The sequence below is a fragment of the Oncorhynchus mykiss genome, chromosome 9, assembly GCF_013265735.2.
Source record: "Oncorhynchus mykiss isolate Arlee chromosome 9, USDA_OmykA_1.1, whole genome shotgun sequence".
Taxonomy (NCBI): domain Eukaryota; kingdom Metazoa; phylum Chordata; class Actinopteri; order Salmoniformes; family Salmonidae; genus Oncorhynchus; species Oncorhynchus mykiss.
The window spans coordinates 61,662,167-61,689,607 of NC_048573.1; the positions used below are offsets into that span (position 1 = coordinate 61,662,167).

General features: G+C 41.7%; 2 protein-coding genes across 9 annotated transcripts in view; one reads left to right on the top strand and one right to left on the bottom strand.

The window, feature by feature from the left end:
- Positions 1-86: 86 nt before the first annotated feature.
- si:ch73-206d17.1 (tyrosine-protein kinase STYK1) lies at positions 87-25,355 on the top strand. 5 transcript variants are annotated; one of them, XM_036988579.1, is made up of 10 exons: positions 87-109; positions 17,115-17,227; positions 17,409-17,564; positions 17,859-18,026; positions 18,491-18,672; positions 18,968-19,051; positions 19,370-19,623; positions 19,841-19,881; positions 20,034-20,130; positions 20,328-25,355. In XM_036988579.1, the coding sequence occupies exons 2-10, from the start codon at positions 17,179-17,181 to the stop codon at positions 20,497-20,499; spliced, it is 1,203 nt and encodes a 400-aa protein (XP_036844474.1). In that variant the 5' UTR covers positions 87-109; positions 17,115-17,178; the 3' UTR covers positions 20,500-25,355. The 5 variants fall into 5 exon arrangements, with proteins under 5 accessions (XP_036844474.1, XP_021472265.2, XP_021472264.2 ...); XM_021616590.2 differs by lacking the exon at positions 87-109 and adding an exon at positions 16,424-16,811; XM_021616589.2 differs by lacking the exon at positions 87-109 and adding an exon at positions 16,424-16,773.
- tmem269 (transmembrane protein 269) overlaps positions 20,938-27,441 on the bottom strand; it is a 34,878-nt gene continuing 28,374 nt past the window's right edge. For all 4 annotated transcript variants that reach the window (XM_021616595.2, XM_021616593.2, XM_021616594.2 and 1 more), the window contains one exon: positions 20,938-26,176. In XM_021616595.2, the coding sequence (XP_021472270.1) occupies positions 26,067-26,176 (110 nt within the window). In that variant the 3' untranslated portion in view covers positions 20,938-26,066. The remainder of the gene's footprint in view (positions 26,177-27,441) is intronic.

A 27,441-nucleotide genomic window follows, 5' to 3' on the forward strand; every position in this document is an offset into this window, starting at 1 on the left:
TCACAGTCCCCTTTCCATGGACGCGGTTAATTTACGTCGCCAAGCGTGCGGATAGACAGAGTTCTCAGTCGTTCTTTGGGAACGTTTTGGGACCCGGCACGCAAAGCAGGTAAATCGAGAGCGCCCAGTAGGTGAACTATTGCAACAATATCACATTCTTCTTGTAGCCTGCAGATGCGCGCAACTAAATTGGTAGATAGTTATGTTACTGGTTTGTAATTGAATGGTACAAATTAGCAGTAATAAATTAAACAAGTCAGTGCAATTACAAATGCATTCGCTGAAGGTAATTCCACGTGGACTAATCACGGTTTTAATACTTTAGGGCCAACAGAAAAAGCCTATCTATTTTCTCTAGTCGTCTATAGAGGGATGTCCAGTCATACTCATTTGGTCAATTATTGCGTGACTGTGCCATCTTGTGGTTAAATCATGTAGATCCTGAAAATGTGTTAATGCACGAGGCCTATATTGACGAACAGTAAACCTAGTTCTGATCAGAATATGTGAACGGAGCATGCCCAATTTCACTGGAGCGCGGTTCCCACATGTTGGACGCTCTAATAGCGCTCACTTCATGAGCTTAAAGCATGCCTACTTGTTTTTTTGTATTTCACCTTTATTTAACCAGGTAGGCTAATTGAGAACAAGTTCTCATTTACAACTGCGACCTGGCCAAGATAAAGCAAAGTGACACAAACAACAGTCAATAATACAATAGAAAAAGTTGATATACAGTGTGTGCAAATGAGGTAGGATAAGGGAGGTAAGGCAATTGGCCATAGTGGCGAAATAATTAGAATAGCAATTAAACACTGGAGTGATAGATGTGCAGAAGAAGAATGTGCAATTAGAGATACTGGGGTGCAAAATAAATAAATACAGTATGGGGATGAGGTAGTTGGATGGGCTATTTACAGATGCAGTGATCTGTGAGCTGCTCGGACAGCTGGTGCTTAAAGTTAGTGAGGGAGAGGGTTGGAGGGTGGCCAATGTGCAGGAGCACTGGTTGGTCGGCCCAATTGAGGTAGTATGTACATGAGTGTATAGTTAAAGTGACTATGCATATATGATAAACAGAGTAGCAGCAGCATGGGGCACACAGTGCAAATAGTCCGGGTAGCCATTTGATTACCTGTTGAGGAGTCTTATGGCTTGGGGGTAAAAACTGTTGAAAAGCCTTTTTGTCCTAGACTTGGCACTCCGGTGCCGCTTGCCATGCGGTAGTAGAGAGAACAGTCTATGACTGGGGTGGCTGGGGTCTTTGACAATTTTTAGGGCCTTCCTCTGACACCACCTGGTGTAGAGGTCCTGGATGGCAGGCAGCTTAGCCCCAGTGATGTACTGGGCCGTACGCAATGCCCTCTGTAGTGGCTTGCGGTCAGAGGCTGAGCAATTGCCGTACCAGGCAGTGATGCAACCAGTCAGGATGCTCTCGATGTTGCAGCTGTAGAACCTTTTGAGGATCTCAGGACCTATGCCAATTCTATAGTTTCCTGAGGGGGAATAGGCATTGTTGTGCCCTCTTCACGACTGTCTTGGTGTGTTTGGACCACTCTAGTTTGTTGTTGATGTGGACAACAAGGAACTTGAAGCTCTCAACCTGCTCCACTACAGCCCTGTCGATGAGAATGGAGGCGTGCTCGGACCTCCTTTTCCTGTAGTCCATGATAATCTCCTTAGTCTTGGTTACGTTGAGGGATAGGTTGTTATTCTGGCACCACCCGGCCAGGTCTCTGACTTCCTCCCTATAGGCTCTCTCGTCGTTGTCTGTGATCAGGTCTACCACTGTTGTGTCATCTGCAAAATGAATGATGGTGTGGGAGTCGTGCCTGGCCATGCAGTGCTGGGTGAACAGGGAGTACAGGAGGGGACTGAGCATGCACCCCTGGGGGGCTCCAGTGTTGAGGATCAGCGTGGCAGATGTGTTGCTACCTACCCTCACCACCTGGGGGCGGCCCGTCAGGAAGTCCAGGATCCAGTTGCAGAGGGAGGTGTTTAGTTCCAGGATCCTTAGCTTAGTGATGAACTTTGAGGGTACTATGGTGTTGAACGCTGAGCTGTAGGTAGTCAGTTTTACGAAGGTGTTTGGCAGCATGAGTGAAGGACGCTTTGTTGCGAAATAGAAAGCAGATTCTAGATTTAATTTTGGATTGGAGATGCTTAATGTGAGTCTGGAAGGAGAGTTTACAGTCTAACCAGGCACCTAGGTATTTGTAGTTGTCCACATATTCTAAGTCAGAACCGTCCAGAGTAGTGATGCTTGACGGGCAGGCAGGTGTGGGCAGCGATCGGTTGAAGAGCATGCATTTAGTTTTACTCGCATTTAAGAGTAGTTGGAGGCCACGGAAGGAGAGTTGTATGGCATTGAAGCTCGTCTGGAGGTTGGTTAACACAGAGTCCAAAGAAGGGCCAGAAGTATACAGAATGGTGTCGTCTTCGTAGATGTGGATCAGAGAATCACCAGCAGCAAGAGTGACATCATTGATGTATACAGAGAAGAGAGTCGGCCGGAGAATTGAACCCTGTGTACCCCCATAGAGACTGCCAGAGTTCCGGGCAACAGGTCCTCCGATTTGACACACTGAACTCTATCTGAGAAGTAGTTGGTGAACCAGGCGAGACAGTCATTTGAGAAACCAAGGCTGTTGAGTCTGCCGATAAGAATGTGGTGATTGACAGAGTCAAAAGCCTTGGCCATGTCAATGGCAGTTATGATATCGTTTAGGACCTTGAGCGTGGCTGAGGTGAACCCATCACCAGCTCGGAAACCAGATTGCATAGTGGAGAAGGTTCCCGTGGGATTCAAAATGGTCGGTGATCTGTTTGTTAACTTGGCTTATGAAAACCTTAGAAAGGCAGGTTAGGATAGATATAGGTCTGTAGCAGTTTGGGTCTAGAGTGTCTTCCCCTTTGAAAAGGGAGATGACCGCAGCAGCTTTCCAATCTTTGGGGATCTCAGACGATACGAAAGAGGTTGAACAGACTAGAAATAGGGGTTGTGGATATTTTTAGAAAGAGAAGGACCAGATTGTCTAGCCCGGCTGATTTGTAGGGGTCCTGATTTTGCAGCTCTTTCAGAACATCAGCCATCTGGATTTGGGTGAAGTAGAAATGGGGGAGGCTTGGGCGAGTTGCTGTGGGGAGTGCAGGGCTGTTGACCGGGGTAGGGGTAGCCAGGTGGAAAGCATGGCCAGCCGTAGAAAAATGCTTATTAAAATTCTCAATTATCATTGATTTATCGGTGGTGACAGTGTTTCCTAGCCTCAGTGCAGTGGGCAGCTGGGAGGAGGTGCTCTTATTCTCCATGGACTTTAGTGTCCCAGAACTTTTTGGAGTTTGTGCTACAGGATGCAAATGAGGTCAATATCCTTCCAGGATACCAGGGCCAGGTCGATTAGAAAGGCCTGCTCGCTGAAGTGTTTTGGGGAGCGTTTGACAGTGATGCGGGTTGGTCGTGATCGCTGAGATCCTGGTTGAAGACAGCAGAGCTGTATTTGGGAGGGCAGTTTGGTTAGGATGATATCTATGAGGGTGCCCGTGTTTACAGATGTGGCGTTGTACCTGGTAGGTTCATTGATAATTTGTGTGAGATTGAGGGCATCAAGCTTAGATTGTAGGATGGCCGGGGTGTTAAGCATGTCCCAGTTTAGGTCACCTAACAGCAGAAGCTCTGCAGATAGATGGGGGGGGCAATCTATTCACATATGGTGTCCAGGGCACAGCTGGGGGCAGAAGATGGTCTATAGCATGTGGCAATGGTGAGAAACTTGTTTCTGGAAAGGTGGATTTTTTTTAAAGTAGAAACTCAAATTGTCTGGGCACAGACCTGGATAGTAAGACATAACTCTGCAGGCCAACTCCGCCCCCTTTGGTAGTTCTATCTTGTCAGAAAATGTTATAGTTACGGATGGACATTTCAGGGTTTTTGGTGGTCTTCCTAAGCCAGGATTCAGACACGGCTAGGACATCCGGGTTGGCAGTGAATAAAACAGACTTAGGGAGGAGGCTTCTAATGTTAACATGCATGAAATCAAGGCCTTTACGGTTACAGAAGTCAACAAATGATAGTGCATTGGAGTGGAGCTAGGCACTGCAGGACCTGGACTAAGCTCTACATCACCAGAGGAACATAGCAGGAGTAGGATAAGGGTATGGCTAAAGCCTATATAAACTGGTCATCTAGTACGTTCGGAACAGAGAGTAAAAGGAGCAGGTTTCTGGGCAAGGTAGAATAGATTCAAGGCATAATGTACAGACAAAGGACGTGGTAGGATGTGAATACAGTGGAGGTAAACCTATGTATTGAGTGACGATGAGAGAGATGTCATCTCTAGAAAGATCACTTAAACCAGGTGAGGTCACCGCATGTGTGGGAGGTGGAACTAAAGGGTTAGCTAAGGTGTACTGAGCTGGGCTACAGGCTCTACAATGCATATTGACATTAGGGAGAGGCATGCGTAGCCGAGTGATCATAGGGGTCCAGTGAGTAGCTAGGCGGGCTGGAGACACTGCGATTCAGACAGCTAGCGGGCTAGGGCTAGCAAGATAGCAGAAAGGCCTTAGAGGGACATCGTGACGGAAGAAATCTGTTGTATGGCAATCCAGCCATTACTTTGAGATATATCATGTTCTCAAGCTGTGGGCATCATGTGTGTAGTGATCCAATATCCACAACCATGCCATTTAACAGTCATCACTGGCCCTTGCACAGCCTTCCTCATCAAGAGATAATCCTTCTTGCTAGCAAAGTCCCTGATCAAGTCTTTGAAGTCCAGCTTTCTAGCTAACTGACTGCAAAGCCTGTCCTGGGACATAGTGGACCTCAAATAGTTTATCAGTTTTAGCTTACTGAAAGCTCTCGCCACCAGCAACATTCACAGGCAATGTGCAAATAATACATAAAGCGATACACACTTGTCCAAAAATGCTTTGCAGCTGCATCTTAGAAGATACTAGAAGATAAATTATTCTACCATTTTTGCAGTGGTGTGGAACCAAGTCACTTATGTTGTCCATAGCAGTAAAAAAACACTGTTCCGAAACCCCGTTTTTGCACTGTCCTTAGCCGTCTCCTCTTGAGAGATCTCATTGTGGAATCTCTTCCTTTTCCTCTGGCGGCGGTGTTCCTTGCTAAATTGAGGTGCAACATCCATTTGCGTAGCAATCAGTGTTGCCTCAGACAGGAGAGATTCCCATCCATCTCTAAGAGCCTGCATCTCCGTGTCAAGTGAGATTTTTCCTGACTGGAGAATCGCATTGCAGTACCTGCAATTATGCCAACTGACATGTCATTCAACACAATGCTGCTCACCTCCTTCAGTTGAGAGTAGGGCTGGTTCAGGGGTATGGGGAGACAGGGCTGGTTCAGGGGTATGGGGTGACAGGGCTGCTGAGCCTGAAGCTGCATCTATTGGGCAGGGAAACTGATTTAGTATGAATAGCTTGCTAAAAGTTTGCCTGCTTTGATTAAATGTCGGCTGAAAGAGGAGCGAAATGTAAACACTCAATTTTCTGTGAAGATATTAAGTAACTAATGTTAGGGGAGCAAAAGTAGCCCATTTCACTATGGACTAAGCTAACAGTTTAATTTCCACTACTCACGGACTACACCCACCTTCCTCTGAAAAATTGGGTGACATACTGTCACCCTTTCTTTTGTCTTTCTTTTAGTTTTTGGAAGCCAGATGTTTCTTTAGGAAGCTGAGACATGATGCTCTACCGGCACTCCTCACTCACAACTCACTGCTAGCAAGTCGTGCCTGGTTTGGGGGCAGGACCAAATCATTTCATGTAAATAGGGGGGGGCACAATACAGAGGCTCTCTGGATGTTTACTTTTTGACAAAAACAAGACAATGTTAGTTGTATTAGTACACAGGCCCTTAGGACGATTCTAACTCCCCCCCCGGCTGCTATAGCCCCTTGCTTTAGCTACAGTCATGGATGGAGTTCGCTAAATATTTTCATAAAGAAACTGATAAAACACACAGATGCAAAATAAAGGTGACTTACAAAGATGGGGACCAAGAGAGGTGATGTAGTGTCCACAACTAAAGAATCATTGTGCTATTCAAAAAGACACGTATCCCGAAAGCATGCTGTGTACATGCTAAAAGGAACGACGTGGGGAGATAAATACTTTGCTATGATAAGACAATCAGTTAGAAACTAAAAATCAGATCTCTTAAAACGTTTCCTTCATTTTTGTTCTTTTATCTATACAATAGGCCATAATTGACTTTGGCCCAGTAGGCCTGGCATATTCCCATGTTCAAGGATCTTTCCGTTTTGATTGGGTTATTTTGCCTAAAAACATTTAGACCTTCCCCTAGAAAAATACAACTGCATCTCTGCCCACCCTGGCAAGAGTGACCAAAAGGGTGTTTAGCATCCCCAGTGGCTCTGCAAGTGTGGAGAGGATATTCTCTGCTGCTGGCCTGCTCTCTAAGCACCCCCCCATGAGCCTGAAGCCACAGACTGCAGCCGCCGCCCTCTCAAAAAAAGAAAATAACTAAAAGTAATTTTACTTCAAATGAAATACATTTTAAAAAAAATGAAATTCAGCCTATATGCGCAATTTATAGTCTGTAATAATTTAATACAACAAAATGTTGTTTAAATGCTGAATGCTTTATGTCCCTACCAGCCTATTGTGTTGCCCTCGTACATGCTCCACAATGTATATCTTTGTATAGGCTAAAACCTTTAAATAATGTAGCCAAAATAATACATTTTTGTTCCTTCTTAGGCTCCCCGTCTGGCTCCTGACCTATTTAGAGTTTTTAAATGCTGTTTAATGACATGTAGCCTATTTGAAAATATGATAAATGATGTGTGCTTCTTACATTCACCTTTTCATGTTCATTCAAATACTTTTCATTCAAATCATAAGGTTTGATTTCAGTAACTCAAAACCAAATGGTAGGTCCAGGATGTCACAAATAACAAATAGATAGGTGTTGATTAAATTGTGATTATAATGAAATGGAGCTGCACTTTGTTTTACCCTGTGAGTGCGAGGCAATTTTAGTGGAGTGTTTGGAAAGGATGTGGAGCAGGATCTTCAACTGCTCAACTTCCTTCATGTACCTTGTGATGCATCTGGACAGGGGGACAAATTGGCTAAGCCATCACACATTAGTATGATTGAAAAGCCCTTTAGTTCCAGATGCATCGCAACCTGTGTGAACCAGTTTACAAATGCGCTTCTCCTCCATGAATTTCCCTAATCATGGACTAAAACATTAATGTCTGAATATGAACTGTCTATTTCGTATCTGTGTTCTTGATAGCCTAGGTTGATGTGATGTTATTGGGGCAGTGGAGCCACACATTGAGCTCCACATTTTTGGGTTTGCCTGTTTTGCATGTTATTTTGACAATAATACGTGTCACATATCAGTTTGCAAACAATGTAAAAAATATATATCATTCAGTTAATAAAGCTGCATACAGTCTCTTTTTTGTTTTCTTAAGGCAGCTCCAAAATGCAGGTGTTTCAGCCTAGCTCAGTGCTTTCTGTGGTGGTGGGGCGAGCCAGCAGAAAATAGGAGAATTGCGTCGTGATTGGCTCAGTGTTCACTCTTGGGGACAGTACGTCATCGCCAAGTTTAAGTCTTTAGTAAGGGTAGACATCCAACATTTCAGCCCTTTGGGTCCTGCCATAGTGCCCTTCCAAGAAGTGCCCTTCCAAGATGGCTCAAGGTCATTGGCCACAGATAAAAGGACATCAAATCACATTATATGTACAGTAGCTTTGATTGGACTAATCGTGTCAACATCTTACTTTCAAAGTCTTAGCTAGCAGTCCTCATGAATCAAGTCGATAATCTACTGGCAAATCCTTTTTATATGAAGAGAAATATCGAAGAGAAATTATCGATAAAATGTACTGGTGCTCATCGGCTATTGGACATAAAGATTGCACAACAAGTAGGAAATTACAAATTCAACAATGAGTCGTTTGGAAGGAATCAGTGGCTAACTGCAAGCATTGCAAAGCAACCACTAACGTTAGCCTGCTATTCAATGGAGTGGCTGTGTTTTTTTTTAGTGGTGGCGCTTGACTTGCACGTACAAAAATTCAGCACACACACAACATTCTATAATAGAATTGTGTCATTTGACGTGTCAAATTAAAAGCTTATTTAACACCTGATAGTGTTATGACGTGTATCTTTTTTGACACGCAAAGACCCAAACGGCGTTCAATGTGCTTCACCCTAATCATTTGGTCTATTTTCACCTCTTAACTTCGCCTACTGTTCTACCTTGGTGGTGCACACGTTGCCTATAACCTGTTTTAGAGAAATGTAATCACAGAATATTGTAAGAGCTTTCATGTTCTGTTTATATGCCCCTTTATTTATTCTGACTTGGTGTACAGGGAGTACACTAAGAATGGCCCATGTTCGGAATTCTTTTGCTGTACATTTCAAAAATGCTGAACAAATAGTTGTCGCTAACTCAATAAATGTCAATCGAAATTACGGACTGCCTCTTATCAAATGTATTTATATAGCCCTTCTTACATCAGCTGATCTATCATAGTGCTGTACAGAAACCCAACCTAAAACCCCAAACAGCAAGCAATGCAGGTGTAGAAGCACTTGTCGTCCTCTTATGCCAGTTTGTCCATCTCAATTGTCAGTAGGATGCACATTCGTTTAAGCAAGTCAGCTTTGTGTTTTGTTTTTAAAGGCAGTAAATGAGGCTAAATGAACTGTTTCGCTGCCAGACAAGGCTCCACTAAAAGCCAGGTGTAGCAGTGGTAAGGTGTTGGGACAGCTTTAGGTAGGCACTAACAGTTTGTGGGCACCATTTGTCACCATTATAGTTCATGTATTGTTTAGTGTAGTGTAGGGGCTTTGTTGGCATGCATCCCACATTGTTTTTGTTTGCCCCACCAAGATTTACATGTTAAAATTGCCACTGCATTTGGGAAGACCACTTGTCATTTCAGCGAGCCATGAAACCTTCTCAGATTGTTCTGAAATCGTTTCTTTAGATAGAAACAGGTAACATTGGAATTTCAGAATTCCTGGAACACACCAAGAAAGTTGTGAAGAGGGCACTGAAAAGTGGAAACAGGAAACTGAAAAGATTTGGCATGGAACCCCAGCTCCTCTAAGTTCTACAACTGCACCATCCTGACAGGTTGCATCAGCGCCTGGTATGGCAACTGCTCGGCATCCGACCATAAGGCGCTACAGAAGGTAGTGCGTACAGCCCAGTAGATCACTGGGGGCAAGCCTTCTGCCATCCAGGACCTATATACACTAGGCGGTGTCAGAGGAAGGCAAAAATAAAATAAAAAAACAATTGTCAAAGATTCCAGTCACCCAAGCAAGAGGTACAGGAGCTCCAAGTCTAAGACCAAAAGGCTCATTGTTATTTTAGTGTTACTTTTTAGTTTTAGTAAATATTTTCTTAAAACTGCATTCTAAGTAAGGTATTATTGTATTCAGAGCATGTGACAAATACATTTTATTTTGTTGAAATGTAATTGATCTGAGAAAGTAAGCCAATTGATATCACCCAAATTGGCAATTTTCATTTTAATGATTCAGATGTTCAATAACTATAGTATTCAACATCTGATTTTGACTTCTTCCTACCAATAAGACATGAGGAATCTTTTTGACATTTTATTTCAAGCCACCCACATCCCATGCCAATCCAACCAGTATACAGTATCAGTGCTCTATGCTTGGCAAGTAGTATGACGCTATGGCTTGGAGTATTGATTCTCCATGCCATGTAATGTATTTCCTGTGAATCCAGTGATGGTTCAGAGAAATGATATGTAATGTAATTAAAATCCCTAGTTTACCATAAAGTACTGTGAAAGTACCAGGTTGACCACTAGATGCTGCTGTTTCTGCTATATCGTCAACCTTTTATCCATTTTGTTAGTCTCGTGTTTGGTGAATAAACTGAACAAAAATATAAAAACACAATATGTAAAATGTTGGTCCCAACTTTGTGGAACTGAAATAAAACACCACAGATGTCTCAAGTTGAGGGAGCGTGCAATTGGCATGCTGACTGCAGGAATGTCCACCAGAGCTGTTGCCAGAGTATTGAATGTTCATTTCTCTACCATAAGCAGCATCCAACGTTGTTTTAGAGAATTTGGCAGTAAATCCAAACTGCCTTAACATTGCAGACCACGTTTAACCACGCCAGCCCAGGACCTCCACATCCGGCTTCTTCACCTGCGGATCGTCTGAAACAGCCACAGACAAACTGTGGGTTTGCACAACCAAAAAAATATCTGCAAACAATTCAGAAAGCGTCTCAGGGAAACTCATCTGCGTGCTCGTCGTCCTCACCAGGGTTTTGACCTGACTGCAGTTTGGTGTCGTAACAAACTTCAGTGGGCAAGTGCTCACCTTCTCCAGCATGCCAGTGGCCATCGAAGTGTACTCTTCACGAATGAATCCCGGTTTCAGCTGTACCGGCCAGATGGCATCGTGTGGGAGAGTGGCTTGCTGATGTCAATGCTATGAACCGAGTACCCCATGGTGGAGCTGGGATAATGGTGTGGGCAGACATGAGCTATGGACAGAATTGCATTTTATCGATGGCAAATTGAATGCACAGAGATACTGTGACGAGATCCTGAGGCCCATTGTCATGCCATTCATCCACCACCTTCTGAAGTTTCAGCGTGATAATGCACGGCCCCATGTCTCAAGGATCTGTACACATTTCCTGGAAGCTGAAAATGCCCCAGTTCTTCCATGGCCTGCACACCAGACATGTCACCCAATGAGCGTGTTTGGGATGCTCTGGATCGACATGTACGATAGTGTTCCAGTTCCTGCCAATATCCAGCAACTTCGCACAGCCATTGAAGAGGAATGGGACAACATTCCACAGGCCAAAATCAACAGCCAGATCAACTGTATGCGAAGGAGATGTGTTGCGCTGTCTGAGGTAAATGGCCACACCAGATACTGACTGGTTCTGGTATCTGACCAACTGTATGCCCAGTCATGTGAAATCCATACATTAGGGCCTAGTGAATTTTTTCCATTGACTTATTTCCTTATATGAACTGAACTGTAAAATCTTTGAAATATATGTTCAGTGTAGATCACAACATTTCCTTTGCAACTTTGGGTAGAACACCAACAGACTTGGCTAATGATGAAAATAAATTGTGTTATCATCCTCACAAGTCAATCAAGGTGTAATGACCCCATTGTCAACAGACTTGTACCTTTTTGAAGTAGTCGACTGGGTGGGACATCCTATGGGTTAAGGAAGGATCACAAAATTCCATCCAGGTCACCAGGAGGGATCAGCCAATTAATCATACTTGTGAGCAAACATTCCATAACTGCAGGTTATCGTCATTATATACCACAGATCTCTGACTAGTTCAAAATAGGGTGGTGAGGAGGAGGGGGAGCTTGGACCCTTCGTGTCCGGAAGTAATTTTGCCATTCATTGTAGTCCTTGGCGCTCTGTAGAGTTGCTGTTTTCGAGGTTTCTCATCTCAATTAACTAGTGACATTCCTGGATTACTCATTATATGAATAAAGCTTGATTTAAATCAACAAATACGATAGTCAGTTTAATAAAAAGGTTAAGGGTACAAGACTGTACATATCTAGCTGTGTTGGCAAAATCACTACATATCCCATCGAGCCAAGCAGGGAGAGGTTGCCCGTTAACACAAAATGAACTTGGATCCTTGTTAAGTAGCATTGATATCCTTCATCGCCCTTGTCTTACGACAGATAGCTCAATACAGTCATGACAATGGAACAAAACAATTAATCATTTTCAATTTTCTTTCCAGCAACATTCTTAGTTACATGATTGTATAACTAACAAATAAGTTTTGAAGAGGAGGGTGCAGTATTTATGAAAAGTGGCATAGTTCAGCTAGCCAGCTAATTTAGCCAGGGAAAACTATTTGTATTGATTTTATTTAACTAGACAAGTCAGTTAAGAACAAATTCTTATTTACAATGAAAACCTAAAAATATATAGCTGGGTGCACATGCAACTTGGCTAATTAAGGAATCATATTATCATTTTTTTATGCCCTGATATCAGGAGCTGGCGGCGTAAGGTTCAGAGACCAAAACGAATAAATCAGATGACTAATAGTGATGGGTCGTTCGCGAACGAGTCGGCTCTAAGGCTCTTGTAGGTGAACATTGGAAGCCGGCTCGCATATCAGAAGAGACAAATCTATTTATAAAAACAATAAAGATATGAATAAATCAAAAGATTTAAATTAATGTAATTAACTAATCCAAAGAACAAAAACATGTATTAAATAATATAGGCCTAAATGCTCAAGCACACACATTTGTTCTGACTATCTGCTCAGACTAACAGCCTCACCTGTTGTTCCTGTCAGACACACAGTGTCAAGTGATGCATGAGGGAGGGACGAGCCAACTCACTCACAGTCACACACTTAGCTGTCCTTCCTCTCTCTCCTCGGCTGCTATGAAAACAACAGCTGGGAAATGAGTCGGAAGCACAGTAGCATTTGGATGCATTTTAATAATGTAGACAATGTTAGAGCACAGTGTAGCATTTGGATGCATTTTAATAATGTAGACAATGTTAGAGCACAGTGTAGCATTTGGATGCATTTTAATAATGTAGACAATGTTAGAGCACAGTGTAGCATTTGGATGCATTTTAATAATGTAGACAATGTTAGAGCACAGTGTAGCATTTGCCAAAACAAAATATCATATCAAGCCGGTTCTACGCACAACCTACACCGGCATATGCGAACTGTGCACCCAACTGTGAAGCTAGCTAGTGGGCCTGCTGGTGATAGTGGGAGACAGTCAATTAGGCCTACTCCATGACCCACAGCAACGCAGTCTTCTATGGACCAGTTTATGTCTGTAGCAAAACAAGGCCAAATTAATATTGCATTGGCTAAAATGATTGACACCATTTTTGCAGCCATTTTCAATCGTGGAGGACAGAGGTTTTAGAAATTACACAGGCTTCAGCGCAGGAAAGAGTCCAAAAAGCTACTGCAGCTTGCCTTACAACTGACTGCTGGACATCAAGGGTAACCAGTTCTTACATTTCACTTCATTGAAGATTTTTCGATGTCTAGCTGTCTTCTGGACTGCTTTGAGTTCAGCAACAGACACCTCAGAGAACTTGGCAGAGGAACTGTTGAGAGTGGCCAGAGAAAGGCAAGTAGATGGAAAAGTGGTCTGATGTGTTAGCGACAATGCAGCTAACATAACCAAAGCCATGAAAATGTTTAAATGGACCCATCATCCATGTCTTGCCCACACAATCAACCTGATTGTAAGAGATGCTCTGAAGGTGATGAAGCCCACTGTGGACAAAGTGAAAGCAGCTGTGAAATACTTCCACAGGAGCACAGTAGGTGCTGAAAAATGAAAGTTTACACAACGCCAGATGGGGATGCCTGAGCTGAGGCCTAAAACAAGATTGCACTACAAGGTGGAATTCAACATATTATATGTTGAAGCGGTTTCTTGAGTCAAAGGATGCCATCATCTCTACCCTGGCCATTGTCAATGCACCTGTTGATGCTCTGACCCAAGAGGAATGGGAGATGGTGGAGGAGGTGTGCAGAGTCCTGGAACCCTTTGAGCAGGTCACTGTGGAGAGGTACAGTAAGCAGTTATTACTACATTATTTAATACAGTATTATATATGTATATGAGCAGTAGATGAGAATGTAGGCAGGGCTTTCTCCTATAGAGCTCCATTTTTATGGAATGGTCTGCCTACCCATGTGAGAGACGCAGACTCGGTCTCAACCTTTAAGTCTTTACTGAAGACTCATCTCTTACCTCTCTCACCTCTAACTCTATTACAGGCGCTGAGTCACTGGTGCTCTTCCATGCCATCCCTAGGAGGGGTGCGTCACTTGAGTGGGTTGAGTCGCTGACGTGGTCTTCCTGTCTGGGTTGGCGTCCCCCCCCCCCCCCCTTGGATTGTGCCATGGCAGAGATCTTTGTGGGCTATACTCGGCCTTGTCTCAGGATGGTAAGTTGGTGGTTGAAGATATCCCTCTAGTGGTGTGAGGGCTGTGCTTTGGCAAAATGGGTGGGGTTATATCCTGCCTGTTTGGCCCTGTCCGGTGGTATCTTCGGATGGGGCCACAGTGTCTCCTGACCCCTCCTGTCTCAGCCTCCAGTACTTATGCTGCAGTAGTTTGTGGGCTAAGGTCAGTCTGTTATATCTGGAGTATTTCTCCTGTCTTATCTGGTGTGAATTTAAGTATGCTCTCTCTAATTCTCTCTTTCTCTCTCGGAGGACCTGAGCCCTAGGACCATGCCTCAGGACTACCTTGCATGATGACTCATTGCTGTCCCCAGTCCACCTGGCCGTGCTGCTGCTCCAGTTTTAACTGTTCTGCCTGCGGCTATGGAACTCTGACCTGTTCACTGGAAGTGCTACCTGTCCCAGACCTGCTGTTTTCAACTCTCTAGAGACAGCAGGAGCGGTAGAGATACTCTCAATGATCGGCTATGAAAAGCCAACTGACATTTACTCCTGAGGTGCTGACTTGTTGCACCTCAGTAATCAACTACTGGGATTATTATTATTATTATTATTTGACCATGCTGGTCATTTATGAACATTTGAACATCTTGGCCATGTTCTGTTATAATCTCCACTCGGCACAGCCAGAAGAGGACTGGCCATCCCTCATAGCCTGGTTCCTCTCTAGGTTTCGTCCTAGGTTTGGGACTTTCTAGGGAGTTTTTCCTAGCCACCGTGCTTCTACACCTGCATTGCTTGCTTTTTGGGGTTTTAGGCTGGGTTTCTGTACAGCACTTTGATATATCAGCTGATGTAAGAAGGGCTATATAAATACATTTGATTTTGAAATTATATTTTAGTATCAGTAGACAAAACATGAACCTGAACTAATAAGTTACTGTTCACTCTTTTCAGCTGCAGACTCCTGTGTAAGGGTCTGCAGCGAATCACAGCCAGCCGCCAGAGAGAAGCAAATGTAACCACAGGACATGTGAGAGTTGATGGACACCCTATGTTCATCAATGAACAGAAAGTTCCGCAGAATGGAATATAATAACGTGCTATCAGAAACCGCTGCACTTGACCCCAGGTTTAAGAAGTTAGCCTTCAGTGATGCCAGAGCGATTGATGAGGCTCTTCAAGAATAACCTCAGCAGCAGGGAGGGACAGCCCCAGCAGTCAGCTGGCTCAGGCACCAGGGCAACAGGAAGAAGAGGGATCAGATGGAGCAGAAGCCCCAGCAATAATGCCACAAACGTCTGCTGTTTGACGAGAGAGCAACTGGGGATGCAGCACGAAGGAATCCCTCAGCATATGCCATAATGGAGATCCGATCCTATTTGGAGGAGCCCCTCCCAAGATCTGCAGATCCTCTGAGCTGGTGGAAGAACAAGGCCTCTGTCTACCCACGACTTACTAAAGTCATGACAGGGAGACTCTGCATAGTGGCCACATCCGTTCCCTCAGAGGGTCTTCTCGAAAACGGGACAAATAATTACTGAGATAAGAAACCGCATCGGCCCCTCAAGTAAGGCAGCTTGCATTTCTGAATGCAATTCTCTCAAAAGAAAAATCTGGTCAGCATTGCTGTGTGCTGTTGGTTATAAACATGGCAATAAAGGAGAGAAAAAAGAGACCAGTTTAATGTTTTAAGTGGGATGCTGCAGTTTTGCACATTGTTATTTATTTTTCTTTGATATGGTGCAATATTCTATTATTCAGATTGTATTCGCTTTTAATTATTCGATTTATATGCACTTTGTTTATATACATTAAAAAGTTATACTTTAAATACAAATGTTTAATAGCATTATTTTTCATAACAAACCAAAGCATTTTTAAATACATTGTGGTTAAGATAGAGTATGATTTCATTTAATAAGAATTGTTTTAAAACCAATCATAGTCAAACTATCGCAAATTGTTTGACTTGAAAAAATACAAAACATTTTCTAAAGAGCCTTTTGGGAGCCAATAGAGCTCTTTTTGGTGAGCTGAGCCGAACGAGCCGGCTCACTGAAAAGACCCAGAATGCCCATCACTAATATTCAAGTAAAGCAAATCGATAACCAATCCCCCAACAATCTGCTGTAACTGTCAATAGTAAAACAAAGCTTAAAACGATGTTTGAATGAACCGAGTCCACAAAATGAATGGTGATATAGTTTCCGGAAACGGTAGACCCCATACGGAAAAAATATTTTGGGAATTAGGATACATGTTAATAAATATATCCCCAAAAAATAAAACATTTTGTACGCATTTTGAAATGTATTTAAATGCGTGACATACATTTGTAAATGTACAGTATTTGGAATACATACATTTGTATGAAAATATATTTGGCAAATAATTTATATTCACAAGTATTTGAAAATGTTCACATTTTTTCGGCATGGGACTCCACGCCACCACTATGGAGATGGCCTCAATCGTGCTATCCATGCTCTCACAAACGACATGATAGATACTATCGAAGTCTATGATGGGGACACCTGTGAATGGAGGACACATACGAAAAGCAGAAAAGGCGTACTAGACAAATATAACATCACGTTTACTCAGTATTATCTCAGTAGTTAAATAAATAGTTAGTCACAAAATGTCCTCGTGTTAATAATTAACAGTCAGTCAACTTACCGCGGTCACCTTCATGGCTATGGCCGCTCAGCCAGAGCAGAGGGCATTCGACGTTAGAAAAGTGTGTATTTTCTAAAAGCTGTTGTCACGAGAGCTCACTCAAATATTACAGGTAGGCATATGGAGACACATTTCCTTGATATCTCCCTGGTAAGTTGCCGGTGTCCATAACTTCCATTTCATTTGGTATCTGTGAGGACACGCTGTTCTTACAGTTCTCTGTCTTGCTTGGAAGACCAATTAGTAGGCATATTGTTAAAGTCAACTAACTACACCTGATTTATCATCCTGTATTGATGTGGTGCAATTATTGTATATTACCAGCATTATTATGATTTTTTTGCTGGTCAACCATTATAGCTTTTACCTGACTTGCTCTGAATGGATGCTCCCATCATAAAAGTGTTTATAGACCAAAAGAATACTATGTTGATTATATTCTTCCATTCATAGGCCTTATGTTGGATCAATCTCTCTTCCTGAAGATGTGAGAAATGGTAAGAACCACCTGTAATCTATGGATGTGCAGGCGTCTCCATGCAACAACACCTCAGACCCTCTGTGCTGTAAGTCTTTTATGTTCCCATGTGTAAACTACAACAGTCTCTCATCAACACCAGCTCAGATAAAATATTAGATGTGCAACAAGAGCCAAGTTTAACGCACCAGTTGTCTGTCTGACTGCACCAGTTACAGTGATTGTGTTGTGTTCCCCTCATACCATCTGAACTGTGTGTATGTATTCAGATGAGGAAGGATCAGGCACATTAGCTGTGATCATTATCCCCACTCTCCTGGCTCTCAGCACAGTGGTTGTTGTGACCAGCATACTGTGCAGTCTCTTCCATAGAAGAAGAGCAGCACCAGAGAGGACCTCCATCCCTGCCCATTACACCAATCGTGGTAAACTTAAACCTATTGGAAACATCAACCTGTGTTAGATCTGTAATATTGTCTAGTGAATTCACCACAGTGAATTATGATGTAAAAATAATTGTTAATGAAATCTGTTCCTGTTCATACCAACACTGCATCAGTATGCACACTCTGATCCATGACTAACATGAGCCCTCTACTGCCAAGCAAGGCACAGGACATTGTAAAAACATTAAAATATCAACCTCAAGAAACAACTTCAAGTTGCAATTCAAATGCATGTCATCACAAATGTTTAGCACAGTACTGCGTTGCGTCCAGCAGGTCAGGAGTGCGTGTCCAGTAGCCCAGTGAGTCTGTGGGAGATCCCAGGAGAATGTACTCTGGAGGGGCTGGAGTTCTGGCAGACTGGCCACTATGGTCCTATCTGCAGAGGCACAATAAGAAGAAAGGATATACCCAGTGCTGTAGTGGTCAAGACACTCCGAGGTATATGCTTGTACAGTTTTATACAGGCTGTGTGTGGGACATTGCTGCATGTTTTTGGAGATATTGAACCAAGCAAGTTTGAGTTATGGGAGAGTTGTGTGTACCTCGCAGATAAAAACATACAGAATTTTTACATTTTACTCCTAGAGGATCCCACTGCAATGGATTAGGATTTTTATGGTTTTGTTCCTTCTTTAAGAAGTTAAAAACTTTGGTCCAAGTGGTGCAGGGGTCTAAGGCACTGCATCTCAGTACTAAAGGCATCACTACAGACCCTGGTTCGATTCCAGGCTATGTCACAACCGGCCGTGATTGGAAGTCCCATAGGGCGGCGCACAATTGGCCCAGGGTCGTCCGGGTTAGAGTTTGGCCAGGGTAGTCCGTTATTGTAAATAATCATTTGTTCTCAACTGACTTGCCTAGTTGAATAAATGTAAAAAAATAAATACAAAATCTCCTTTCAGGAGGCATAAATCAGCCTGAGGCAAAGAAGTTTGTTGACTGGATTCTTTTCCATGGTACCGTGTGTAAACACCAGAACCTGGTCCGGATGCTGTACTGTCAGACACAGAGACTACCTATGTACCTGGTACTGGAGGCCTGTAGTCCTGGCAACCTTCTGCACTACCTCTGGACCCTGAGAAATGTAAGACAACAATGGGTGGGACTTTAAGTTCAAGTTTATTTGCTGTAACAAATACATTGGAAATCATACTCACCAGAGCCCTCACGAATCAAGCATGTTGAATATGAATAATACTGTATTTCTATTCCCAATATGATAATAATTCATTATTCCATTTTTCAGTTACATTTAATTCAAATTGAAGTCATTAATTGAATGGTCTACAGATAAATAATTGGTCACTTTAATTTCAGAAATTGAATACTGAGCATCCCCCTGAGTTGACGGAATAATAATTAATTTCCCTGTTCTCCAGAGTGATTCGGAGCCCTTGGATCCACTGCAACACTTTTCAGAGAGATCAGTGTTTTTGGTGGCAAAGCAGGTGGCAGCAGGCCTGGTAAGTGATTTTATGTAGCATTTGGAGAGATCTAATATCCAATGGAAGGCCAAAATACAGTACCACAACAAGCTCTTTGCAGTGAATACAGTGTAATGTCCTAGGTGCATATAGGATACCAATGTGATTTACAACAGTTTCATCGTCAATAAACGACACCTCATGGAGAATATTGGTACTGCAGTCAGTTGCTAGAATACAATGACTTTGAGCATGTAATCCAAGCAATTTAAAGTATCACATCAATTCTATCCAGGTTTCTGCATTCAAGCACATCATTATTATTACGATCTCTTTTTTTCTACAATCTTCTTTCAGGACTATCTGTTGTCAGAGCACAGGCTTGTACATGGTAATGTTGCTGCACAGAACATCCTGATTGGTCCAGGGTTCTCTGTGAGGGTATCTGGATTGGGCCTGGCCTTCGAGATCCGCCAGCACCAGACTGACAAACTGGCCTATCGCAGGTGCCAGAATGACAAACTGGCCAATCGGAGAACAGCTGAGGTCCCTCTCAAATGGCAGGCTCCAGAGAGGATGATGAAGCACCCAACCACTGACAGGAGTGATGTGTGAGTTTTGGGTCATTTAGGCCCCTTTCCCGGACACAGATTAAGCCCAGGACTAAACTTAACCTGTGCTTGGGAATCTGGCCCATAGTGTAGAGTGTACATTAACCAAATGTTTGTTTGATTTTATTAACGTTCTGACATAATATTTCTACATGACTTTCAGTTGTTTTTTGTAACATCTCAACATGCTTGATAACTTGTGTTCTCTCCCCCTCAGATGGTCTTTTGGAATCTTTCTGTATGAATTGATCACATTGGGTAACTGTTACTTTGCTGATATCTGATTCAAGTCATTTGGAAATGTAGGCCTACCTCTACAATAAGACAACAATATTTTCAATTAGGTTTTTTGTTTGTTTTTGTTTCAGTAGTCTTCAATATTTAATTTATTTTTCATATCGCTCCCTCAGGCTCTCCCCCCTACCCTGATCTGGAGCCGGAGCGTGTGTTCCTCCACCTACAGAAATCATACAGGATGAAGAGGCCAGACAACTGTGGGGGACCCTTGTAAGTCTGTGCCGTCCCTGGCCAAAAACATTCTGTCTATAAATATTCACATTAAACCATAAGAATATACATGTAATTATGCCATAGCCAATGTAAAGCCCATTATTAGCTGTGTAATGCCTCCATGTTGTAGCTGATATTAAATCTAATTACGCTCTCTCATTCTATTCTATTCACCGGTCTCTCTCTCTCTCCAGGTATGACCTGATGAAGTACTGCTGGATGTGGAGCTTCAAGGACCGGCCTGTGTTCTCCGCCATCATCAAGCTTCTGGGGTCTTACACATACCTTGCTGGCACTAAAGATATCTACATCCCAGAGGACATGGACATCACTGACTACATCAAGAGGGCAGGTGTGCTGCCCTAAATATATAGTCCAAGGCATCACATTCATGAATGAAGAAGCTAGAAGCAAGGGGTGAGTCCATGACAAAGCATGGCTGTAGTTGATTTTAGGTTGATGTGTACTGTACTGTGGTATCAAATGTGTTATAAACTTTCAGGGAGATTATTTTATGATGCTGAAATGAAATGTTGTAAATGGGTTGACATAATGAGGGTGCATGAGGGTGTGGAAGTATTGTATGGAGGATGCAACAAAGCCTTATTGTAAGATTGCATATTTGAATGTGTCCCTTTTAGCACATAAATGGATGTCAGGAGAAAAAGATCTGCCACTATATTGTTATTGTCTACTCAAATTTTTAGGCCATCACAAGTAAACATATTTTAAGAAATTGTACAAATGTAAGAATAGTGTTCTTGATGTCATATTGTCCCCAGTGTCATGAAACCAGGCAAGTCATTATATCACCACTTTAATTGTCAAAACATTTACAGAATTTAAAATAGAGATCTTCATAAGATGTTTTACTAGTTTATAATTTGGTGAGGATCACTCCTGTGCCTTTAACATTAGTAATGAGACATGTAATATTGTAGCCATACAGTTAATGCCCACAATGAGACTGTCTTGAAGTCACTGATCACGATATGTAAAAGTGTCCTGCACACACTCAACACTGTTGATTTTCATAACATTGCTTATCATTGACCGCGATGCCAACAAACAAGCCGTTTGGATGGCGTGGAGGTGACATTTATAGTTTTACTGTCCTGTTGCTATTGTCTCTTAAGCCAATTCAAAACAAACCCATCATCACATTGTCTCCATCGCACACTCATATCTAAAATTCTAAAGAGAGGTACAAACCACCATTTTCAGAATAACACACCCTGGCATGCGGAAATGGATCAAGAACAGGAATATTCCGGACAACATTTTGTCCTCATGACTCACGCTTAAAAGTAACCCCAAAGCTTTTTCACACTACTGAGCTGAGGTGAGCCGAACCAAGCCAAGATGATCTGTGCAGGACTGGTTACACACCCACTATAGTTGTTGAAATCGTAGTGGAAATGACAGCGGGAAAGGAATACATCTAAGCCAGCACAGAATGGTTCGGGCTGGCACTATAGTGTGAAAGGGTACAGGTTATCAACTGAACCAAAAAAAAATGTTTAACTATTCACTGTACCTTAGGTTAATAAAAGCATTGGGATGGTAAAGCATTTTTTAAATGATGTAAAGCCTTCTAAAACAGAAGCAGAGGTGCGCAAACACCAAATATAAAGCTATGTTCACAAGTCTGACCACAATGTCATGTGTAAGTCAAATTAAAAGGACTGTCAGAGTGGGGAGAGGGAAACTAGCTGTTATTGGCAGAGAGAATTGGAACTCTTTCTTATTGGTCAATTAACTAATTTACTGTCTGGTGATGTCACCAGGCAGGCCAAAACTCCATCCCACCAAAACAGGCTCTTTTCAAACAGCTCTCACACTAAAAGGCGATTATAATTTTCACAATTTCACTGTATTATTCCAACCTTGTAGTGTGGACATATATCACACAGAAAATTCATGTTTTTTACTGCACTGGGCCTTTAAAGCAGTGATTCCCAAACTGTGAGGCTCACCCAAGGGGGAACGCAGTCCGGCTTTCAACTTACAAATTTCAAGAGTATTAGTAGAATGCACGAGGTGAAATGTCGAAATGCATCATCAGTTTTCATGTGTCATTGAATACCTTGCTTAGTGAGCTATTTATAACTTGTCGGGAATGTCCAGATCAACTAGCCCATGTCAGCTAACGTTAGGTTTCTTTGCCCATAGATTTTGTAATGTTTGAATCTTTCAAATATCACATGAATACATAGACATGTCATTCTCTCTGCTAACAAGAGGGGTGTGAACAGTTTATGTAATGAATAGTGCTTGTGCCCATAGAAATATACAGGGCGCAGGGTGTTCCCCCCCGCCTGAGTGAAAAGGTTTGGTAACCCCTGCTTTAAAGGAGCCCCCCCCCAGAGGAAGTTTCCGCCAGTATTTCAACGTAATTTCCCATCCTAAAGAGGAAATGCACATTTAGGGTCGACCACCAAAGAATGACGAAGGATACATATACATACATATTCGCAAATTGAGGGTGGGACTGTCGATGTGGAGTTGATAAACATCAACGAATAAGGACACTGACAGCTGTGTCTTTCTAACCTCGTGTTTTTTACTACACCTTATTCAAAAGATTAGCCAGCTGGCTCTATAGCTCGTTCTGGAGCTGGATTTGTCATAGGCATTGGTTTAGGGACAACTTTGCCACATATGGAAACCACTGGCTTATCTTTGACTTCGCCATATGTTATCTCAAGTTTTGGGATCGGCCATAAATTGCGTCTGCGAATCCGCCATTGAAATAGTTCGAATGAATAAGGTGAAGCTCCGTTAAATATGGATAACTATTGAAAGATAGGTGATATGCGTTTGTCTACATTGTAATGGACACGGTGCAAACTTTGTTAGGTAGTCTGCTGGCAGGTTTCAGCTGCGGCACTGCAAAACCAAGTCTGTCCGTGCTCATGGTTCTCACAGTGGAAGGGAAATGACACGACACACATAACATGTAACTTTAGATGGGTTAACTGACGTCGCGACAACAATGCACGCTTCAATGGGGCAGAAGTCCGTGTGTCGTGATTCTGGATGGGCAGATAGCTAGCATCAATGAGACTACCATGTGTGGGGAATCGTAAATGGCTCGTTTCAGCTAGTTTTTTGTTCTTGATACCGTGCCTTGTTTTGAAGTGTTTCGACTGATTTCATATCATGCTAATTTGGCTAAAAGTCGCTTGTTAGCTAACCAACAACGATGTATGAGAGACACGTGTTCATTGTGCAAATGTATTTGTTTTCAATAAACATTGGAGATGAAATATAGTTTTGTTGTCAACAATCTAAGCTAACCCCGTCTATTATACCCCATAGTTGCGCACGCGGCGGTTTTTGTGGCTAAATAACCAATTCGTCTAGAAGTTCCTAAAATATTTTTTTTGCGGGTCCATTTTCATTATCTGTATAGACATTTGTGGTTTCTTGCCAACATTACACCAATCAAAGCAGTGGCGCGTGTAGTGAAGCAAACCCGTTCATCTTGAGGTGACAGTGGTAGCGGGTTTGCGAAATGCTAACATATCACGCAATATACCACATATATATATATATATTACAGCGAAAATCGACAAAATTATCCAATGGCTTATGATAATTTTATGGTAAAATAAAAACAAGTATTTTAATATGCTCCATGGTTCAGGCAGTCAAGTGGAGAGAGGACTGTTCGGCTCAACATGGTCCAAGATGAATACTTTTGCAGCGGTTTCTAAATCATTAACAAAGTCATGCTGGTGGTGGGTGGTAACATTCAAATAAAACCCAGCCCTGAAACAAAACGGAGGCTGAAAATAATGTGTACGTCTTAGGAAAAGACCGCATTCACACGGATTTGGGAAAAGTGGGCATTTCAGATGTCACTTCAAGCCCAAATATACTTGGACTTAAATCATTGTGAAACTTCATGGGGAAACTCTGGCCATCGTCTTTCAGCTAGAAAAAAGTGGATTTCTACTGGTGTGGGCATTTAATAAGAGAACTGAGAACCCAGTCATTTTATATGAATGCCCATTATTGTATTCACCAAAGCTAGCCTATGATCATTTTAATATACAGTGCCTTCTGTAATTATTGGAACAGTGAAGCATTTTCTTCTATTGACTCTATACTCCAAAAGTTTGATTTGAAATCAAACAATGACTTTGAGGTTAAAGTGCAGACCCTCAGCTTTAACTTGAGGGTATTTAATCCATAGCAGGTTCACCGTTTAGAAATGACAGGACTTTTTGTACATTGCTCCCCTAAAATGAGAGGGACAAAATTCACTTGTGTATTAAAGTAGTAAAAAGTACTATTTGGTCCCATATTCATAGCACACCATGACTACGTCAAGCTTGTGACTCTACAACTTTGTTGGATGCATTTGCTCTTTGTTTTAGTTGTGTTCAGATTATTTTCTGCCCAATAGAAATGAATGGTAAATAATGTATTGTGTAATTTGTTTGACTTTTATTGAAAATAATGTTTCTAAACACTTCTATATCAATGTGGATGCTACCACGATTACAGATAATCCCAAATGAACCATGAATAATGAGTGAAAAAGTATCAGACCCCACAAGACATGCTAACCTTTCACCATTACAATAACAGGGGCGGTTATCATTTTTATTCACGACTCATTCAGGATTATCTGTGCTACAATGTGTTCTACCAAGTGCTTAGAAACATCTCTATTCACAGGAAAAGTGACTCCAATGACACAATACATCATGAACCATTCATTTCTATTGGGCACAAAACCATATGAAACAAACAAAACAAAACAGCAAATGCAACCAACATTTTTTAGAGTCAAAAGCTTGATGTAATTATTGCGTGCTACAAATATGGGACCAAAAATGTAATGTTTTACTACACACACGAATTTCTTGTTTTTGTTGTTGAAAAAGTGATGTAATTTCTAAACAGTTCACCCAGTATCGATGAAATACCTTCACATTAAAGCTGACAGTCTGCACTTTAACCTCATAGTCATTGTTTGAGTTCAAATCCAAACCAAGTATAGAGCCAAAAGAAGAAAAAATGCTTAATTGTCCCAATAATTACAGAGGGCACTGTATATCTGGTGGGAACGTAAACACTCTTAAATTAAAGCACGGTTACATTTTGCTAGCAATAAAAGCAAACTAATCTTGTCTGAAAATGGCTAGAATTTTTTAAAGAAGAAAAAAATACTATTCCAATTAAAGAATGCAGTTGATGGGAAAATAAAACAATATTTCTCAACAATCCCATATCCACACAATTCTTATGTACAATCACTTTGGTAGTTATTTTAAGTACAGTAGAACACAAGATCTCGAGATGGTAGTGTCTTCCATAATTAAAAAAACATGATTTAATGGACTTCGTTTGTATCTGCAATATAATGAAACTTTTTTTGTATTACAAATATCTTACAAATTGAGAGCATGCCATATGTTTGAATGTAGTTTGAATCTATGTTCAGAAAAAAAGGGGGGGGCCATGTTTTTTTTTTATGCAAAAACTTTACATTTTTTCATTCTTTACAGTAAAAACTGCTACTCAATTACTTTATTAATGACTGAAAATACTTTTTTGTATTATTGTTGTAGTAACCTCAAGCACAATTTGTGCATAAGGATGATACAGTACACACACACACACACACACACTAGGCAGTACAGTACGACTCTGCAGTTGTATTGTACAAACATAATAGCTACAGATACCCAAACCCTATCTTATTCAAAAACAAAATGGCTAAGGTACAGTACATTATCCATCAAGTGTTCATGATGAAGAAGGCAGTTCAATCTTACAAAAACATTACAACGTCCTCTTACGTCCCGTTTCGATCCGCTGTAGGCAGCAGCAGTCTGGGCGCTTTAGTTAACCCCACTGGACAGCCCGTTGACAAGCCATGTGCGAGTGTGAATTTGTAGCAAGGCCTTTAATGCCTACTACACTTTGCAGCTCCATAGTGTTGTTGGGAACAAAATGTAGGACACAGACCACAACAGGTAGTACACACATGCCGGAGGGAAAGAGGAACAGAACACCATGACAACTCCTGCAAAACAAAACAGAAAAATGTGATGAATAGCCTAGCTAAACGAATAACCTACCTTTCTCATTGCTGGATTTTTGTGATCTGAAACATGAATAAACTTCATAAACTTTCATTTGAGATTTAAGTATGAACTCTTATTCTGAAAGAGACTATTTACTGCTCACATGTGTAAAGTATCTGGTATCAACATCCCAATAGATTTTACAGGACCAAACGTACATTTGTTTTAACACCTCTTTAAACTAAAATGGTACATTGGATGTTTCCCAGAAAAGTGTTTCCCAGGCTTTATTTTAATGGAGTGGCTGCTTGGCCGAATTCTCCGGACGTGTCTTCCTGATAGGTAAACAACCCAGCCTTCTCTAGACTACGCAAAAACGTTTCCGTAGATGCTGCTCCTGCTGCCACTTGCCCCTCTTTTCTGTTCTCACTCACACGATCGGATATCTTGGTCTAGTGTACAAACTTCGGCAAGTTGTTGTAACTATAAACAACAATCGAATTTAGTGCCCACACACATTGTAACCTATTTGCGGCAGACTGATCACTTGAATTGACCGGGCATGTTGTCATTGTCAAACATGGTTAGCCTATCGCCTGAGTTGTTCTTGAATTATGGTGGCATTTGCTCCTTTGCCTTTGCAACCATGAAAAACTCTTTAAAAACGACAAATTGCCACACATCCTTCAAGTTTGTGTTGACATTGAACTTTTTTATCAATGATGAAACATAAAGCAAGCCATTTATACTGCAAAACTTGATGTTTATGCATTGTTTAAAGTACTTAGGGAAGGCAAATTGGCTTGCCCCAGTAGTAACCCGGTAGAGTTGTAGTGACATGTTTTGGGGATTGAGAGGTTTATCTATTATTTTAAATGCTAGAAAATAAAACAAAATTGTAGAGATCAATAAAAACAAATAACTATTTAAATACCTTTTTTTAACAAATGTTTCCCTAGGTTTTAGGTCATTGGTGTTGCAGTGTGGAAAAATCAGTCATACAAGGACCTTGAGCATTCCCTCAAGTGGCAAAGTTATTAGGGAGGGGTCTATATTTAATTACTAGCTAATCACACCCTTTTAGTATGTCATAAATTGGAGGACTCCATTGATAATTTTGGTGTGCCTAAATCCAAAGTGTCACTAGGTGTTACTCAATGTAATTGAAGGGAAATCATATTGTGATTAATCATATCACTTAAGTCAATCTTTTTAAAAATATTTAATGGCCTTAGATTTGACCATCTGTGGCCTCCATTTAAGA

Bases quoted from the DNA above. Each gene is read 5' to 3' on its own strand.
- si:ch73-206d17.1 (XM_036988579.1), top strand. From the start codon at position 17,179: ATGGATGTGCAGGCGTCTCCATGCAACAACACCTCAGACCCTCTGTGC. The intron at 18,673-18,967 runs GTAAGACAACAA...CCTGTTCTCCAG, and splicing joins ACCTCTGGACCCTGAGAAAT to AGTGATTCGGAGCCCTTGGA. The intron at 19,882-20,033 runs GTAACTGTTACT...TCGCTCCCTCAG, and splicing joins GTATGAATTGATCACATTGG to GCTCTCCCCCCTACCCTGAT.